Consider the following 19,116-nt stretch of genomic DNA (forward strand, 5'->3'; position numbering starts at 1 on the left):
GATGAAGAGAGTGACAAATCTTTCCACCACTCATGCGAAGGAAAGAACGGAAGTTGTACTGCTATTGTGGCCCACTGGCAAGGAGTGGGCGGAGATGTTTACTTTGAAGGATGAAATGTGGGCCCAATCGACAAGGGTAAAGGCGGGGCTTAGCTCATTTTATCGATAACATTCTGCACCAATCAAAAAGTGCTGCTGAAAGTTCAGCTTCGAACAGGGAATCCAGCTCGGCCAATCAGGGGCTTAACCACCGGAGCTCGCTAGAATGAAGGTTCTGTAGGTCAGAGGATGAAGGATCGGCGCTTGACTGACAAGCGCGCGCACCACTAACAAGGCACCGCGGGGGGCGGTGCCGGAATTGAAGTACGCGGCCGAGAGGGCGGGTCATCCGGCAAATCGGGGCGGGGGTGGGAGCTGGGACTCGGTACGCGCAGGGCGGCCAGAGCAGCATGGCGGAAGACGAGAGCGACCAGGAATCGGAGAGACTCGGCGAGGAACTCAAGGCCATTAATGAGCCGCACCTTCCCGCCGGATTGTCTCCTGCCCTGAGCAGCCAGTATTACTGCTACCGCTTCTGCCAGGTGAGTGGCTAGTCCCGCCCCCTGTAGACTGACACTCCGGGACTTGGGGGGCGAAGACAGCCGAGCGATGGACGCCAAGGAATTTCGGACGGATTCTTCTGCGGCGAAAACGTCGGAGCCTCCCCTCCCTCTCTGTCGCGGCCCTTTGCAGAGATAGTAGCGGCTGCAGGGGGAAAAAGAATAACGCGGAGGCGCTTCCCCCTTTCTCCGGTCGAGGCGAGGGAAACCGATTTCCTTTCGTTTCTGCTTTTTCTCTTCACTCCCTTCTAGGCAGAGCGGTAGGACAGTCGCAGGCGGCTGTCCGTGAGGGAGAGTTGATTTTTTTCGCGACGTCAGTTTTCCGCTCTTCGAGCGCTCTCTCATTTTGTCCTTGTCACTGTCACCCCTCGGTGGCTTAGAAACTGGTCCTGGTCCTTTCCTTTTACCTCACGGGCTGGCGGGATTGGGGGCTGCCTTCTGAGGTGCAGAAAAAGGCTCCCCCCCCCCGGTCCTCTCGTGGGCCGCTCCATTTGCTGTTACCTGAGTGAGGGGCGTGTGGGGAGGGGTCCGTTCCGAAGCTCAAGTCCGGAGTTGGTGGCCCTCTCGGTCTAAGAGCTGGACATCTTTTTTTATATTATTATTATTATTATTGATGTTGAAACTCTGTAGAGATTCTCAGTTAATCCAGCTCATGGTTGTCCCAAAGGTGCTTTTTTCAGGAGGCAATTGGACTTCCTTGTTGTTTTTTTCCTTTGAGGTTCCGTTTCTCATCCAAGAAGCTTCTTCAGCTCTGATAGGATTGTGGGGAATGGAAGGATTCCTGTTCTTTGCAGACGGTTGGTCATTTGCATTGATGTTGAGGCAATAAGAAAAAGCTAGTTCTTTAAAGAGGTTAGGGGACGGGCTCAGTTCTTCCCAGACCGCCTCCTGCTCGTCTTAAAACTTTGCATTTGATTGGCCTGAGCATGAATGAGGGTTGTGGAGAAAACAGCCCACTGTTTTGAATGGGAGTTCATCACCTAGTTGCTGCCTTATTGCTGCTACCGTAGTTGTTCGGTTTCCCATTAAGAACCTACGGAGGTTAATATTTTGCCAGTTCATGTCTTTTTTCTGATGGGATGGAAGCTGGAGGGAAGATCTCAATTGGTTATTACAGGTGTGTTGACTTAAGTTTACCACTTCAATCTAACCCTGCCATGTATTACTTTGCTGCAGTGGTTCTCCCCGGTTCTTGCGAACTGATAGTGGAAATTTTTAGTAGTTCGGAAAACCAGTAAATACCATCTCTGCCCGGCCCTACCCCCAATCTATTTGCTGCCTTCCGAGTCCCAGCTGATTGGCTAGAAGGAAACAATCAGGGCTCACTTGACAAAGAAGAGGAAAAAAACAAGACACCTTAGCTTTAAATTGAGAAGCCAAGAAGACTCCCAGCTGATTGGCTAGAACCGATCTGCTACCAGTGGTGGTAGATTGGCAATTGAGGCCAAGCTGCCTGAAAGCGGTTTCCGATGCTCTCGGTGGTGGCAGAGTGGCAAAAAACTCTTGCTGCGGTGCTTCAAAGGGCTGCCCTACAGCTGATCAGCAGTAATCAGCAACAATGTGGTGATAGGCAGTGCGCTCCAAAAACAAATGGGTAGACTGGTATAGCTCTGCAAGCAGTTAAAAGCCTGGTAGACCAGTACCTCTGCTAAATCCTAAAGAATTGTTTGTCACATGACCATCAAACCACACTCACAAAATAAGCCACGCCCACAGAACCGGTAGTAAAAAAATTTAGAACCCACCCCTGCTTTGCTGGTATTTTGTTTTATATGATCTTGGATTCTATTTGTTCTACTTCATCCCAACGTGGCTTGGGGAATTTAAAGGTAGTTTTGTGGCAGAGTTGGAATAAAGGCCCAAATGAAAATTAAGAATATGCACATTTACATGAATTTAACATATTCAGAAAAAAAAGCCACATGTTTTAAGTGTTTGGCATCTGTGATGTATGAAGAATCTTCTGATTATATCATTGCTTTGTCATGATTTTTAAATGGTGTTTAATTGTTTATGTTTGAGAGACTTAGAATATACCTGAACTTGTCTAAACATGATTTTTACTTTTATGCTGTGCATTTCTACATTATTTAGGTGGAATCCTATCCTTACCTGAAAATAAGTCTGATGAAATACAATTGTTTCATGTTTTTTTTAGTAAATACATTTGGTTTGTTGTTCAAATGAAATTTTACTAAAGCGATGACTTGACTCATACACCCAATTAACCATTTAGCCATAGTTTATGAAATAAACCACAGTTTCCTATATTTACCCAAAACTATGCCCTAAAGTACTGTGTCACATTTAGACAAAATGAAGAAAATTATATGATGTAGTTTGATGTGTGGTTCATATTAACTTTTGATTTAGAAATAACATATTAAATACATTTCATAGGTTAAAGTGGATTTATAATACTTGTGAGAAGTATTAATATTAATGTATATATCTGATAGAAGCTTACTTCTGTGGCATATAGTGGATGTATTTCTATATCCAGAATAGAAAATCCACAAAAAAATCCACAAAAAAATCCACAAAAAAAAAAATCCAATGTAAAAACAGGTTTGATAACAATAGTATTCTTACATTTTCCATGTCACCGATATAAAGATTTCATTCCAGTTGTCTATTCCTGACTTTTAAAAAAAGTCTCTTAATTGAATGCAAACATCTTGAAAAAAGAATGATTTCATACGGAGTACATATTAATAAATTTTCATATAAATATAAAAGTTCTACATCACTTTTAATGAATGGTAACTATATTTTATTATAATTATAAATCTTATCTTGTTAAGTCATTTATTGATGACTTGCTAATAACAAACTGCAAGGTGTTTAATAAATTGGGGCAAATATTTATCTTTCTAATTCTGAAGAATCTTTTAGTTATAAGTAGAACATGGAGAACCATTTCCTTTGTCCAGGTATCAGTTTCCATGCTGTAGGTATGGAATATTTATATCTGAAATTATTGAATCTTGTTTCAGAATAGCATTAAGATGTGTAATAATTTTCTTCCTAACTGGAACATTTATAGAACAATGTAAAATATGTTTGAAGCATTAATTTAATTACATGTAAAATTTTTTTGTATAAATGCAATGTAATTTAATAAGTCTGAAATAGGTGAAGGTGTGTCTATGTTTGTGAGCCAGTATATGCTGTAAATGTAAATAACGTAAATAATACCACTAAGCTATTATGCAGATAATATTTTATTTTACTGCAGAAAATTATTTTTAAAAATCATCTTTATCCTATAAATGAGCTGAAGCATAAATACCTATTTCCAACACATTTTCCATACAACAGGCTTTTAAAATTAGTTTTGAGATCCTGATTACGCTACATTATATCAGTTTAACACAAGAAAAGAGACAAAAGCCAGTTCCTACAAATCATGTATCACAATTTTGAAATCAATGTTATAGTGATTATAATATAATATAGAACTATCTGTTGTGTTCAGAACACAAAATCTGTTATATTTTGGTGTCAGCAAAACAAAAAATAAGAATTAAGATTTAGGGTTAATTCACCACTCATAATCATGTCTTTTTGAACTTGACTTAGCAAAAAGTGTAATAATCAGCCTTTGTGGTTTATTTAGCAAACTGATTTTGTGTGTACATACAGATAATGCATTTAGATTTGAGTGGCATTACATTTAACTACCTTTCTGATCTTTCTATTTTATATTAATCATTTGTTTTTAATTTGACAGTGATGTGCCTCTCTGATCAGGCTGTTTTACCTTCCAAAGGAAGGTGCATTTTTAAAAATACGGAGAGCATTTTATGTGAATGACTTGCTAACTTTGAATTGACATTATAATAGGTGTACTTGTACTGTAATCTTATGAATAAGTAGTTTTTTAATGGTTTGAAGGTGAAGATGTGACATCCCAATTTCTCACTATAACTCGGGGAGTAAAGATAAATGTAATATTTCAATTGGACATTTAAATTGGAGAAACAGGTGTAATTGTTAGCATGTTGGAGAGAAGTCTGACGTTATATACATCTATTGACATTTGACAGCTTTTTCAATTGAATGGATCCTTTCCTACACAGTGCAAGCACAAGCAGTATTTCTTTTATTTCTTGTGATTTAGTTTTAACTATTTGGTTTGGTTACAGTGTAAGTACATACTCCAAGCTTTGATTTATGTATTGCAATATAATGCTATGTGACAAATCTGTCACATTGATTAATATATGTAGGATTATGATTAGCTGGTTTTTAATTTTGGGACACTTAACTTTTTATAAAATTTGATTCTTAAATCATACTTTTATGGGCATTTTTCTTTGTAGTTTTTTCCCCCTATTATACCAATATATCAGGAGATGATGAATTCTAGGCCTTTCTTAGGCATGAAAGCCACCTGGGTAACTTTCTCAGCTAGATATCTTACACAGTTGTTGTAGGAAAATAGGAAGCAGGAGTATTAAATATGTTTAAATATATTTATCACCTTGAGTTGATCAAATATATATCTATATATATCTATATATATTTAAAATGGGATAAAAATATGATTCTATAGATGGATTAAAATGCCAAAGCCAGTCTAAACTTCTAGCTGACTGAGACTGGTCCTAATAATAATTTAAAAACATCTGGAGCACCATTTGAACATCCACAACATTGAAAAATATCAGTCAGTTGCAAAAGGCAGCATTACTTGGACCAGCTTACAAATTGTGACAGTATCTTTAATACCATCAAGCAACAATATCTACCTATCCCAGGTCTTTGGGAAGGACTCAATAGATGGATAAAAATGCTGGGTCTAATCTAAACTTCTGGTTAACTGTACAACCAATCATAACAGCTAGTAGCATGTTGATACTGAGGCAAAAATCCTTATAGCAATTGTTCTACGTATCTTGTTTCTGAGTAGATGCTGTGTTTTATCTAAACCAGAGGGCTAACAGGCCACCTTAAATTATGAATGTTTTGAATTGTAAGTTTTCTATTATTTCTCAGCCATGGAATGGTGCTACAAAGTATTCTTTTCCTTTTAACAAAAGTAGAAATTCATTTCTATAGCACAAATTGTTTTCTTGGGGGAAGAAATAAGGATAGCAAATCCTCATTTAGCCATTGCAAATGGGAATGGCAATTCTATCACTAAGCAACATGTTCGTAAATATGAGACTGTGCCAACTTACAATATCACTTCTGCCTGCAGTCATTAAACAAATCACCTGTGGTTGTTAAGTGCAACAACATGTGACTTCTGACTTCCCCCTTGACTTTGCTTGTTGGAAACTGGCTGTGAAGATTGTAACTTGTGATCATATGGCTTCCAGATATTGTGACTGTTATAAATGCATGCTGGTTGCCAAGCATCTGAACTGTGATCATGTGATTGCAGGATGTTACAGTGATTGCAACTTTGAAACTAGTCTTAAAGTTCTTTTTCAATGTAACTTTGGTTGTTAAACAAGCAGTTGGTAAGCGGGGACTATTTGTAGAAGCAGATGGTAAGGAATTGCCTTCTCAGTACTTCTGTTAGCTGTATCAAGGATTCCTTTTCTCTCTCTCTCTGAAAATCTATTGGAATTTGGAAATCACTCTTGGTGTGTTTCAGTCCTTACTGAAATAGCAGTTCTTTTAAGTTACTTGATTTTGTATATAGTTTAAGAAGGTATCCTAGAGAGCAGGCTTTAAAACTTTCTTTTATGTAGTTTTATTTAATGTACTTCACTAACAGTTCTATTTATATATCTTCATTATATATTGGTTCAAATAATCTTAGGTATTTACATTTTCTCTACATAATATAAATATGATGTACAGTCTTTCTGCCACAACTTTTAATCGGTGTAGCTGTAGAAATACTGTATATTTAGTTTTTTTTAAAGGAAATCAGCTAGTTTAAAAGTTACCATTACATCTTACTAGACAATTAAGTTTAGCTTTTTTTGTAAATTAATCAGTCACTGTCCTTCAAAGACAGTTTCAGAATGTAATCTTCGAAAGTCAAAATGATGGAAGTATGATAATCTGCTATAATGAGATGTTTTAAGGTACTAAAATAAAACAGGTTACTGTTCTTGTACATGGACTGTACTTTCAGAACTTGTCTTCTATTATTTTGAATGTGATAGTTCTGGAGTGAAATAATAATTCTGTTGATTATAAATCTTGAAATATAACCATATAAAAATTACTATAAATTATGAATTCCTGATTATTGGAAAAGCTCTCGCATGCTAACTCTGTGCAAGACATATACTTAAATATACCCCTTTAAGAATTATTAAGGTATAATACTGAGCATCTTGTTCACTTTTTTAACAAAGCTGGAAGCCAGAATCTGACAGCTAATCTTGGAGAAATTGAATACATAAATATGCAAAGAAAACAGAAGACTTTCAACTGTTAATACAAATTAAGGTTAAAAAGTTGATGAGCTGAGAGTGGGATGCATTATATGTGGATAATGATAGAGAAATGTTAGGATAAGTGGTCAAAAAGGGAATAGATAATAAATGGATTTATTTTCTTGTGTACTGTTTAAACATCCTATCCTCTTGCATTACTATGTTTCTTATCACTCATTATCACCCATATCACACATTGTGGGTGATAATTGTATGATTTATTTACATTCTATATGCCTGTTCTTTTTTGAAAAACATAAAAAAGCAATTATGGACTAAAGACTCAAAATCTTAATCTTTTTTTTATATGAAAACAACTTACTTGTGTCTTATGTTGTCTCAAGCCATAAAATAGGGTTAATCTTGATTCATCAAACTGTTTGTCTTATCTTGGTAACAGTATACTTTGATTTTCTAGTTGTAATGAGGTTACAAAGAAAAATTGCCTAGCTGTAATATAACAGCGAGCTATATTCCTGCTTATATGCTGTTTCAGATCAAGTTTAATGCGTACTGTTTTCTCTGCAAACAGGTTGTTGAAGATTATGCTGGAAGATGGCAGGTTCCTCTGCCACAGCTTCAAGTACTCCAGACAGCTCTCTGTTGTTTCACATCTGCATGTGTTTCTTTTCCAGATGAATGTGAACATGTACAGTATGTGCTAAGTAGCCTAGCCTTGTAAGTAGACCATGCTCTTCCTATTGTAAACTTTTTAACTTTTGGAAACTATAGGATAATTTGAAAAATTAATCTTCAAGGATAATTTTTTAAGCTTTGGGAAGAAGATTGTTGTCATTGTTTTCCAAGTGTATAAAAAAAGCCATTGTCGCATAATATGCATGTGAGCAAAAACTGAAAAAAATGCAGTGTTTACTGAAAAAAACTTGCTTTCTGTATGGAAATAGAAGAATTAGCATCAAATGATTGTTCATCATTTAAATCCTCTTGAATCTGTAACCTTTATTTGGATTAGAAATTTTAGGTTGTAGTGGTCCTTAATAAAGTATTTCTTCAATTCCATGATATGGAAGTTTGTATAGACTATAGTACACTAAAAATTCCGCTAATATATAATGTAACATACCACTACATTATTGTATTAGGAAGAATATTGCTCCAATATTTTACCCTGTCAATAACTTTCTATGGTGTAGTAGAATTAAATGAGCTTGCCTGATAGAGAATCCACAGGACTTTGTCAACATTGCTTCTTCATTAAAAACTCTTAAACTTGTGACATAATATGCTTGCTCTACTTACTTCTTTTTAACTTCAAGTTGCTTTGATTTATAGGAGCTTTTTTGAACTGTTGCTATTCTTTGGAAAAGATGAATTCTATGAAGATCCTTTAAAAAACATTCTTGGGTCAATTCAGGTAATTTGCTAGTGTCCAAATAATTAAGTGTTAATAAGCATAATGCTACCAATTTACAAGTAATCCTTGATTTATGATCATTTGTTTAGTGACCATTCAGAGTTTTGACAGCACTGAATGAATGGTAGTTATATAGTTGATTCTCAAAGTTCGACCATTCCAGCACCCCCTTGGTCACATGATTGTGATCTGAATGCTTGGCAATCCATTCATACTTATAACTGGTTCCCAAGTGCCCAATGATCACATGAGTGCCATTTGTAATCTTCCATGCCAGTTTCTCCTGAAAATCAAAGGGGAAGCCAGCAGAGAAGACTGCAAGTTGCTGGGGTAACTCTCCTACTTGTGCATCCTCCCCCAGCCTCTTTCAACTTGCATTGCACTGGTCACTTGGACAGCCCTGTGCACATTCCCTGACCTATGCAGTGCCTATCACAAATCCTCCCTGACTCATTTAGTGCCCCTAGTGCAACCCCTCCTACACCCTCACCCACCTACCTCTACAACACTTTTCACAGATCTTTACATGCACTGTGTAGTACCTATTGTGTACACACCCCACCTATCCCCTTCCTTCCTCCCTGATCCAGCAGAAGCTGTTAACTTGCCTGTAGGTCTGAGAATTGCAACTTCCTGCTGGCTTTCCCCATTGACCTTGAAGCAGCAGGAAATTCCCTTGCCTAAAGACCATGGGATTGAGTTAACAACAGCAAATGGAACTGCAGGGATTACTGTTGCTAAGCAATGTGATCACGTTTTCTGACAGTACTGCTTAGTGACAGGAAGTTTTGGTTCCAGTTGCTGTGGTGTCACAAACTACTTGGATAAGGAACTTTATAAAAAAGGAAAATTCAGTTTCTAAATAACTTATAATTTACATATGAAATTCTGAGTCAATGTATAATGCTGTAAATTGTATATAAATAACATGATTAATTGTTAATATCAAATTCATGTAGGAATCAGTTTGTGACTTTAGAATCTGTTATTGTATCAGTTCATCTCTTTTCCTTGCACTCTGCGGACGTTCCATAAATTTCTAATGGCAGTTGAGAAAATGTTAATTAGTAAGGAGCAAAGCTACATAATCCTTGCCAACTAAATTCATAAACATTTTTCCTATAATGGTCTTCTCTGTTGAAATTTTCAGTAGCCTTTGGTTTAGCTCCTAATAGACTATTTTTAAAGTACTGCTTATTTGTGATATCTATTATTATATAGATATTTGTGATATCTATTATTATATAGATATTTGTGATATCTATATAAAACTCTCATTGTCATGGTCTTAAACTGGATGAAATGGTGTGTTATAGGACAATAGTTTTTGAAGCAAGGTACCTTAAATGGCTAACATATACAGGATGTGTCCAAAATCTGGGAGCCATGACTCCCAAGGGAATAAATTTTGGGGAAGTTGTGCTTCATGCTGCTGACTGCCTCTGTGCTGCTGTGTTTTCGTGTTCTGTGACAGTCTCCCAGCCAGTATCACAATCCCTCACTCCCTTCCTCACCCAGCAGTAATCATTTATTTGTCTGCTGGAAAAGAAGGAAGGAAGGAAGGAAGGAAGGAAGGAAGGAAGGAAGGAAGGAAGGAAGGAAGGAAGGAAGGAAGGAAGGACCACTGTGCTGCTGCGTGAATGCTTGGAAGAAGCAATAAATGTAATTGAAGAGAAACTTGAAAAAATATTAGGCAACATTTATACTTTTTAAAATTTTGGGTTGAAAAGAAGAAAGTGTGGCTAACTGATGTGGCAATAGCAGACGGTAGAGGAATAGGAACTTTTTTTTGAGAGAGATCACAAAGTATCAAGATCTAAAATCAAAATTTGAAAGATGATAGCATAAATTAGCCATGGTGATCTCAGTGATTATTAATACACTGGGTGCCATACCAAAAATACTTGGACAGCACTTACAAAATCTGCGAATTGACAAAAATTTCCATCTGTCAATTGTAAAAGGCCACATTGCATGGATCTGCAAATGTAGATAATGACATCCTAGGTTTTTGAGAAGACGTTGATCAATATGAAGGCCAACACCAGCTAAAGAATGGCAGCTGTGACTTTATATTATTGTGAACAGATAATTATATTCCAAATTAGTTCATCAGTTACATTTTCAGTTCTGTTAATTTTACTGAATTCTTAGTTTAGTCTCTTCAGCCTTTCATTTTTAAAACATTTCCTTTGGGATAAATAATAAAAAAGTATAGTGCCAGTCAGTTTTGGCACATTTTGGCAAATATGCAATTAGTGCAGTTGGAACTCCTAACTTTATGCTAAAAATCTTTGCTTTTATCTCCTGTGTACTACTGCTCATACTCTAAAAACTAAGAAGTATATGCAGTATACTGATACATTCCCAGGTATATTCTAAGTACTTTAATGTTCACTACTTATTCCTCCATAGGATTGCCAGAATCGACTCAGCAGATATAGAAATGTTAACTTAGAATTGGTGACTCGAATTAGTAGAGACGGTGGACCTTGGGAGGATCCTGTATTACAAGCTGTTCTTAAAGGAAGACCGGCTTCTCAGGAATTAGGTACAAATCATTTTCATATATATTGAAAATAGCATAATTTAAATTAATGTTAAATGTAGGAAATTTTTATTTCATTTCTTTATAATTGTTTCCAGGCGGTGAATGTTGTAATGTATTTCTTAATCACAGGATAGAACTAATTCAATTAGAGACTAAAGTTGGGCTGAAAGATAAGAAAATTTAATGTACAATATATTCTGGATTTTGAGATTATTCTTATGCATGGAAAACAATTTGTATTGATTTTATAGTTATTGGTCCTGAGATGGGCATAGGATTAAAGAATAATTTTATGTGTGCATCTTGTTATATCATGGACAAAATTTATCAGCTTGCCAAGAGTCAAGCTGACTTGATGGCACATAATAAATCATTTTATTGCAATTGCAGATATGTTCTCAAGTAAAATGTCGTGTTACTGTCATAGGAATATAGTATGAACTCACTGAACAATATTTCAGCATTCTAATTTAAAGTATGGTCTTAATTAAATAGTTTCAAGGATTAAATTATGTGTGCATATTTAGGAGCAGTGTTAAAGAAATGCTATTTGTTATTATTGTAGAAGAAGATTGCACAACAAACATTAGGATTTACATGTTTCCAAGAGGAATGGGTCCAGAAAATATTTTGGAAGGAAGTTGTAGGACTTATAATGGGTGAAATGGCTCTCTTTAGGACAGTGATGGCTAACCTTTTTGCCATTGCGTGCCAAAAGCTGGGGGAGTGCAGGATAGTTGCGCGCACACGTGCCCACACCCATAATTCTAAGTGCCCTGCCCCCCTGCGCATGCGCGTGCAACCCCCCATGTTCCCCCCGCTTTTGGCATGTGATTGCACGGTGGGCACGGTAGGCCTGTTTTTTGCCCTGCCCAGGCTCCAGAGGCTTTCTAGAAGCCTGGGGAGGGCGAAAACAGCCTTCCCCACCCCACCGGAGGCCCTCTGGAGGCTGGAAACAGCCCGTTTGCCACTTCCGGTGGACCCAGAAGGCCCAAAAATCAGCTGGCCAGTGTGCGCATGCATGCTAGATCTGAGCTAGGGCAACACTTACGTGCCCACCAATATGGCTCCGCGTGCCACAGGTTCGTCATCACGGCTTTAGGATATGTCTTGAAATTCCCCATCCCCAGTCTTCAAGCAGAAAAAAAGTTCTTAAATTTATGGCCTCACTCAATTGGGATAGGAGAGGCAGCAACAAAAGGAAGATAGTGAACTGCAATTTTTTGCACTGCTGTCATAGTAATTTTATACTGGCCCCATTCTCTTATCCATGTTTTTAAAAAGAACCTCCATAGATTATCCACTTTTTAATTCTAATAAGTTTAATAGAATGTTTCCAATATTTTGTAAATCTGATTTAATATAACCTACTGTTAATATTTTATAACGGAATTATTTGTTTTCTTTTACCAGTTAACAAATATTTAAGCTCTGAAAATCCACTGTTCTTTGAATTACGTGCCAGATATCTTATTGCCTGTGAACGCATCCCAGAGGCAATGGCTCTTATCAAAGCTTGCATGAATCATCCTAATATTAGCAAAGGCCTTTACTTCCATCAAGCATTTTTCATGTGTCTTTATATGTCGCCGCTAGAAGATCACCTACTCCAAGAGGTACAGTTTGTCAGCTTTAATGCAGTTTTATGATATGTCTTGATAAGGAATAGTATTCTAATTCATATTAAGCAAAATAAATGACCATCTTTTTTTAAAAAAAAAATCATTCCTGTATTACGACTATATAGATTAATCACAACTCTGTATATATTATTTTTTGAATATTGTACAACTATTTCCTAGTATTAGCATTTCATTAACTCTGCTCTAAAATTGCCAAGTAACAAGTAATGTATTGGCAAATTTGGTCATGAAAAATAAGAGTAGCACTAACTATTCCGTTCAAATTAATAAAAAACCAAATATGCCATATTTCTCTTGCCCTGTGTTATTAGCTTCCTATATTGGGTAATAGAACTAGTAATAGGAGCTAGGAATTTCAATTATTGTAAAAGGTTAGCCTCTTTCTTTGTACACTTGCCTGAGTTATCTCATTTTGATTGCATAGCATTTGCTGAGGACTGACTGCAAGAATGGCATTGAAATCATCTGCAACATTGCAAAAGAAGGGAAGATTGCTGTAGCATTGAATCTTTGTGAATTGTTTCTTATTCCACAGCTCAAAAAAGGGGATATGTATTGCATCTGGTAAATCTTTTCTTTCAATAATACTGCTTTACACTAGTGTTATAATAAAAGTAAATTATGAGTAAATTATAAAGGAATGATCAAAGCCTAATTAATTATTAAGAATAAATAATGCTTGGATGCAATTTCATTGACTATAAAATCCATCAATTCAATATATTAGTAAAAATTAAGTATTGGATATTTTTGTATTGTTATAAATTACTTAAAAATATTGGCTTATTTTACTGATTTACTTAACTGACAACTTGAACGTAACTTAATTTTTTTCCAAGTTAATTTCTTTACAACTTCTCATTTATGGCTAGTGCTTTTATGAAACTTGATCAAAATTTCTTACATTTTAATTTTAAACAATTTTAATTGTTAAAAAATAAAAAATGGAGAATTATCTAAGAGAATGCAAAAGTGCCTTATATTTAAGCTGACTACTCTAAATGTCACATAGATTGGTAAAGGCTCTAGAGATTCATAGTTTTCCTATTACATTTATAGATGCTGCAAATTGAATCTTAGGTCTGCAGACAAATTAGGTTCAACTTATTTATGACTTCTCTCAAATAGCTTTTTGAATAATATAAATATATTGATAATACTACATACGTCCATATGTAGAATTTGCATACAGTGAAAATTTATTTTAATACACTAATTGGAGGATGTGGCTGGTTTTAATAAATAGCCATTGAATTGGAGATTGCATTTCCAAGTTGATTTGCATAATAGTACCATTATGCAAATGACACAAATTATGTCATTATTTTTATAACACTGAATTATATTTACCATAGATTTTAACATGATAAATAGCATATGATTGGTATGTTGGTTCCTAAAATAATAAGCTTCATTTTGTTTTACAGGGAGCTGATCTTTATTTGGAGTAAACTGCAGCTTAGGTCTAACCCGTCAAAGCAAGTATTTGTAGATCAATGCTACCATCTTTTAAGGATAGCCACAAATTTGCAAGTTATTTTCCCTTTCATGAAAGTCATTAGGGATGAAGTAAGTAATAGCATTTGCCTCAGATATGTTTTAAAAGTACCAATATTAAATACTGTATGTTATGTTGTTATATAGTTAAATATTTTGTTAAAAAAGAATATATTAATATTATCTAAAATATTTTATTTGCACATCTGCATAGGAGAACAGCAAATAGTACCCTTATGGAGTTTGTGTTTTGAAGTTTTATTATAGGGCAAGAATAAAATGTGCTGTGTACAGTTCTAATACAGACCAATGTTAGTAGGGCTAGTTCAACATATACTTAAAAAAATGGTTGTAATCATGACGTTTTTCTTTTTACACTTTACAAACTATAATTAATGTATATTAGTTTAAAAGTTCCATAATTGTTTTATGCAATATGTAAAAGAAAGTCATTGCATTTTGTTGCAAAAGAATATTTTTTTAATTATTAAAGCATTTGAATGAAGGGATCTGCAGCACACAGGAACATTGAAACAACAATCTTTTTATATGGCTCATGCAGCTGCTTTGGAAACTGCTCCCAATTTTTCCATTTGTGTATTCATGAATTGCCAGTTTTCTAGATATTTTGATGTGAAGGTACTTTGAGCACTTTCCAAAACAACTTTGCAAGTCTTTGCATTATTTTAATCATTTGAAAAGGAGTATTTTGTTTATGCTCTTGCCTGAACCTTAATTTAGAAATTATGCTTTGTCCTTGTATTTTAAAAGATATAACTATTTAGAAAAATTGATCAAAATTTAGTCTTCCAAAATTGGAAGAGCTTCTATTCATGAACTGGTTTGACTCAACTGAATGAATTTATTCTAATCTATATATATAAAAGTGAAAACCACTCACGCATTAATCACGAAATCTCCAGAACCATAAAGCCTACAAACTTGAAATTTGCTATGTATATTCCTCTTGGCTTCTAAGTGCTCACTAAGAAAGGATTTTTTGAAATGACCATCAGAGCATTAGTATTTCCTATATTATAGGAAAATATAATGTACAATGGTAACAGTTTAAAATGAATGTACCTTTAAAAATTTTTTGCAATATTGTCACTTTTCTACATTGACACAATACAATACTTTTAAGAATATTTGCATCTCTTCACCAGTTCTCCTGTATATTAGGGTTTGGATTGTTTTGTTTTATATCCAGTTTCTCCTTAAAGATACTGGGAATTTTAACTTTGGAACCATTTGTGGTATCACGGAGCTATAATTTTGAGATATCATGAGCTCTCTGGAAAAGGAAATGCATAAGACTCTCAGTATTCTGAATTTATTCTACCTTTCCTTTCTTTCTTACAGATTGGCAAGGAAGGTCTACAGATTTGTGTAGAGATATGTGGAAGTGCTCTTCAGCTAGATCTTCACGATGATCCAAAAATGAAATGTTTGATATACAAAACCATTGCTCACTTTTTGCCAAATGACTTAGAAATAGTGCGAATATGTGCTCTTTCTATATTTTTTCTTGAGCGCACCTTGGAGTCCTATTATACTATTGAACAGCTATATAAATGTACAGATGACGAATACAATGAACAGATAAGTTCAGTTCAGAATCGTGTACGTTTTGAGTTGCTCCCAATTTTGAAAAAGGGATTGTTTTTTGATCCAGAATTTTGGAATTTTTTGATGATCAAACAGAACTGTTTAGCACTGTTAAGAGATAAAGCCTCAGTTGAACTGACTGAACGTCCACGTGAGCTTTCTTCTGCAAATACATCAAAGACACGTCGAGGACTGCGGGGTGATCAATCTTGTATACCTGAGATAAACAATGGAGAACTGGGCTGTGAAGATACTTCTGAAGCACAATTGGAAAATGATGGTAATTGCAAAAAGAACCATGTAGTTCTTAATTCATCTAAAACTGATCACAATGTACCAAAACATCGCTGCATATTATGTAACAGAGAATTTGTTGGTGGTCATATTGTCAGGCATGCCCAGGCTCATCAGAAAAAGGGCAGTTTCTCATGTGTAATGTGTTGTAGAAAATTCAGACAAAAAAGTATAATGCTTAAGCACTTAAAGAATCACATCAAGAAAATGACACTGCATCATCTGACTGCAACTTCTGTTGATAAAGAAACTCTTATTGTAAATGAAATGAATTGTTCTAGTGCTGATGTTCCCCTTCAAAATGGGGACTTAGAGAGTACTAAAGAAAATGAAGTGGAGCTAGTCATTCCAAGTACTAATCAGGAGATGCAGAATTCTGAACTTGCACTGGATGTAACCAAAAATCATGTTAGTAGCCAGGATGATGTTGTTGAAAATGGTAGTTGTGATAATGATTCAAATAATATTCCTGAGGTGGAAATTAAAGAAGGATCACCAGAAAACAGCCTGAATAGAGAACTCCCTATACTTCACAAGATAAATGGTGTGATCTCTCCTCAAACTGATTTGGATCAAACAAGTAATTTCAAGTGTCCTGCGGATGGATGTATTAGAGTCTTTAAAAAAATACGGTTTTTGAATAAGCATGCACGCAAGGCCCATCCTTCTGATCTGAATGTGCAAGAGCATATAATGAAATGGAATAATGGAAAATGTAGGTTTTGTCAGAGAAAATTTTTGGATTCTCATCATTTTATTGATCATCTGAAACAACATGTTTATCCAAATGTTTATTTCTGTTTGCATTTTAACTGTAATCAAAGATTTAAGCTGTCCACTGAGCTTGCAGAACATATGAAAAGTCATACAGAGTTTAAAGCTCAGTGTAACTTTGCAGAGTGCTGTAAAGTTTTTGATGACATTTCGTTGTTATATGAGCATGAAGCTCAACATTATTTAAACAAAGCAAATCCTTCTGAAGTCAGTGAAAATATTTCTTCAGTTGTTTTGGAATCTGAGTGTGGTATTCAAGAAATAGCAGATGATGGTGGTGAAAAGGAGGCTGTAATGGACTTGCCAATTCCCACGTGGAAAGCAAGGAAAGATTCCCTGGAACCAAAGACTTATATCCAGACTGAGAAAAAAGTAAATAATCTAATCCAGAATGGGAATGAAAATGCATATGGTAGTGCTGTCACAGTTGTGAACTTAATAGACCAAAAGATACCTGAAGAAGTGGAGCCAAATTTAGAAAGCTGTAAACTTAATGATCAGCTAGTCAATGGGCATGGTGAACTGGAACAAACAACAGCCGCACTGGATGCTGATTTGGAAAGTACGAGTGCCGATACTAGGACAGAAAATGGATCTATTCTACCTGTTCTGCAGAACTGTACAGATATATCAGATAATACTATTGTGGATTCTCAGACACTTTCTAAACCAAATCAGATAACGGAAAATACATCATATGGCTTAATTTTAACAAAGCCTTATATTAGACCATTGCCTCCGAGTTACCTTGATGAACGATATATTAGCATGCCAAAACGAAGAAAAACTTTGACTGATAAAGCAGATGCACATTCAGAGCAAGGCAAAACGTGTAGCAAATCAGAGAGACTAAGATGCAGCAAATGTTTGACCACCTACTGTAATTCAGAAGCACTTCAGCGTCATCTTGCACAAAAGAAGTGTCGGACACTTTTTGGATTCGATTCAGATGATGAAAGTAAGTTTTACAATTTTACTAGGTATAATTTTAGGTATTTGTACAGCAATAAAATGTTAAACAAGAGATAAATGGATACAAACACTGTTAGACAAAGGATTCTAAAAAGATAGGGTGAAAAATTGTAATAAAATTCTATTACATATAATGGTAAATAGTAGCATCTAGTGTTGCCTTAGCCCAGTAGTATTATGAAAAAGCATTATATTATAGGTAATAGAATTTTTGCTAGTTTTGACAGCACTTACTGTGCAATGTTGTTGAAATCATTACTTGACCAGATAAAATTATGAAACTTATTCTACAGTGTTTCAAGGTTTTCATGAAGTCTTCAGAAAAAAATGATAACTAGCTACCATTTTATATTCTCTAAACAAGCATTTAGTTTGTTTGATCTCACTTTTGTTTAGGAAAAATAAATGACTGAATGTCAGTATGGTACTAGACTCCAAAGGACTAACCAACTTAATCTCCTTTTTTGCAGGTGCCTGAGCAAATGATGTATGAAGACTTCTCCATTTGAGTAGTAGTGATGGAACACTACAATATTCTGCATCAACATGCTTTTCCCTTCTTGGCCTTAATTATAAAGAACTCTAAAATTACTAAAGAAAATCATGATCTGAGAATTAAAGCACACGGGTCACAACTAAGTGATAGGAGCCGTGCAGTATTAGTATCCAGAAAACAAACAAACTGTGTTTAAAACCCCAAAGTACCAGTTATCTAAAAGCCACTCTTAAGTAAATTCACTGGGTGGCTGTATACAGAATAGGTTTCATGCTGACTGAAAACAATTGTTCCAGAGAAAAATGCCTATGGGACATGCCTCTTTCTGAATCTGTATGTTCAAAGGAAGCCATTCTGTATGATAAAACTAGTTTGAGTCACATTCAATGTTGCTGTGCATTAAAATTGGATCAATTAAAAATAGATCCATTTATAGAGGTTGACTCTTCTTGCAATGGTATATTTTGTACCTTGGAAATGGAACCGATGAATGTAAGAAAAAATCAGTGCTGGGCAGTGTATCTTAATAAATGTTTTAAGGCATACAATAAGGGCTAAAGTATGTCTCTGATATTTCCAAATTCACCTAATTAAACTGCATTCAAATGCACCAAAGTTTTTCAAGACCTGATCATGATGAATGTATAGATAGAATTCACTCCTAACAAGAACTAGCTAATCCACAGAGCTACAATATTTGGTATCAAAAAGCAGCTTTAGGCTCAATAGTAAATTCATATGGTTAGAATTTAACTGAATTCAGCTGGTGTATAAATTTTAAGCATACATTTTTTAAGGTCTGCATGAGTTACACTTGTTAAAATCTACTTTTGTATTTAAAATGAATTAAATTTTAAATTTAAATTTGATTTAAATTGAAGTTAGGAGACTATGAATATAACT

The 19,116-nt window shown here is 35.2% G+C and overlaps 1 protein-coding gene across 1 annotated transcript; it reads left to right on the forward strand.

Moving 5' to 3' along the window:
- Positions 1–75: 75 nt before the first annotated feature.
- On the forward strand, positions 76–18,761 carry ZNF654 (zinc finger protein 654). The gene is made up of 9 exons (XM_034413500.3): positions 76–581; positions 7,536–7,681; positions 8,297–8,378; positions 10,794–10,929; positions 12,343–12,545; positions 12,997–13,136; positions 14,000–14,141; positions 15,432–17,703; positions 18,188–18,761. Exons 1-9 carry the CDS (start codon positions 450–452, stop codon positions 18,193–18,195), a joined length of 3,261 nt encoding a protein of 1,086 aa, XP_034269391.1. The 5' UTR covers positions 76–449; the 3' UTR covers positions 18,196–18,761.
- The last annotated feature ends 355 nt before the right edge of the window (positions 18,762–19,116 follow it).

The sequence above is a fragment of the Pantherophis guttatus genome, chromosome 5 (genome assembly GCF_059756535.1).
Source record: "Pantherophis guttatus breed Tessera chromosome 5, ASM5975653v1, whole genome shotgun sequence".
Taxonomy (NCBI): Eukaryota; Metazoa; Chordata; class Lepidosauria; order Squamata; family Colubridae; genus Pantherophis; species Pantherophis guttatus.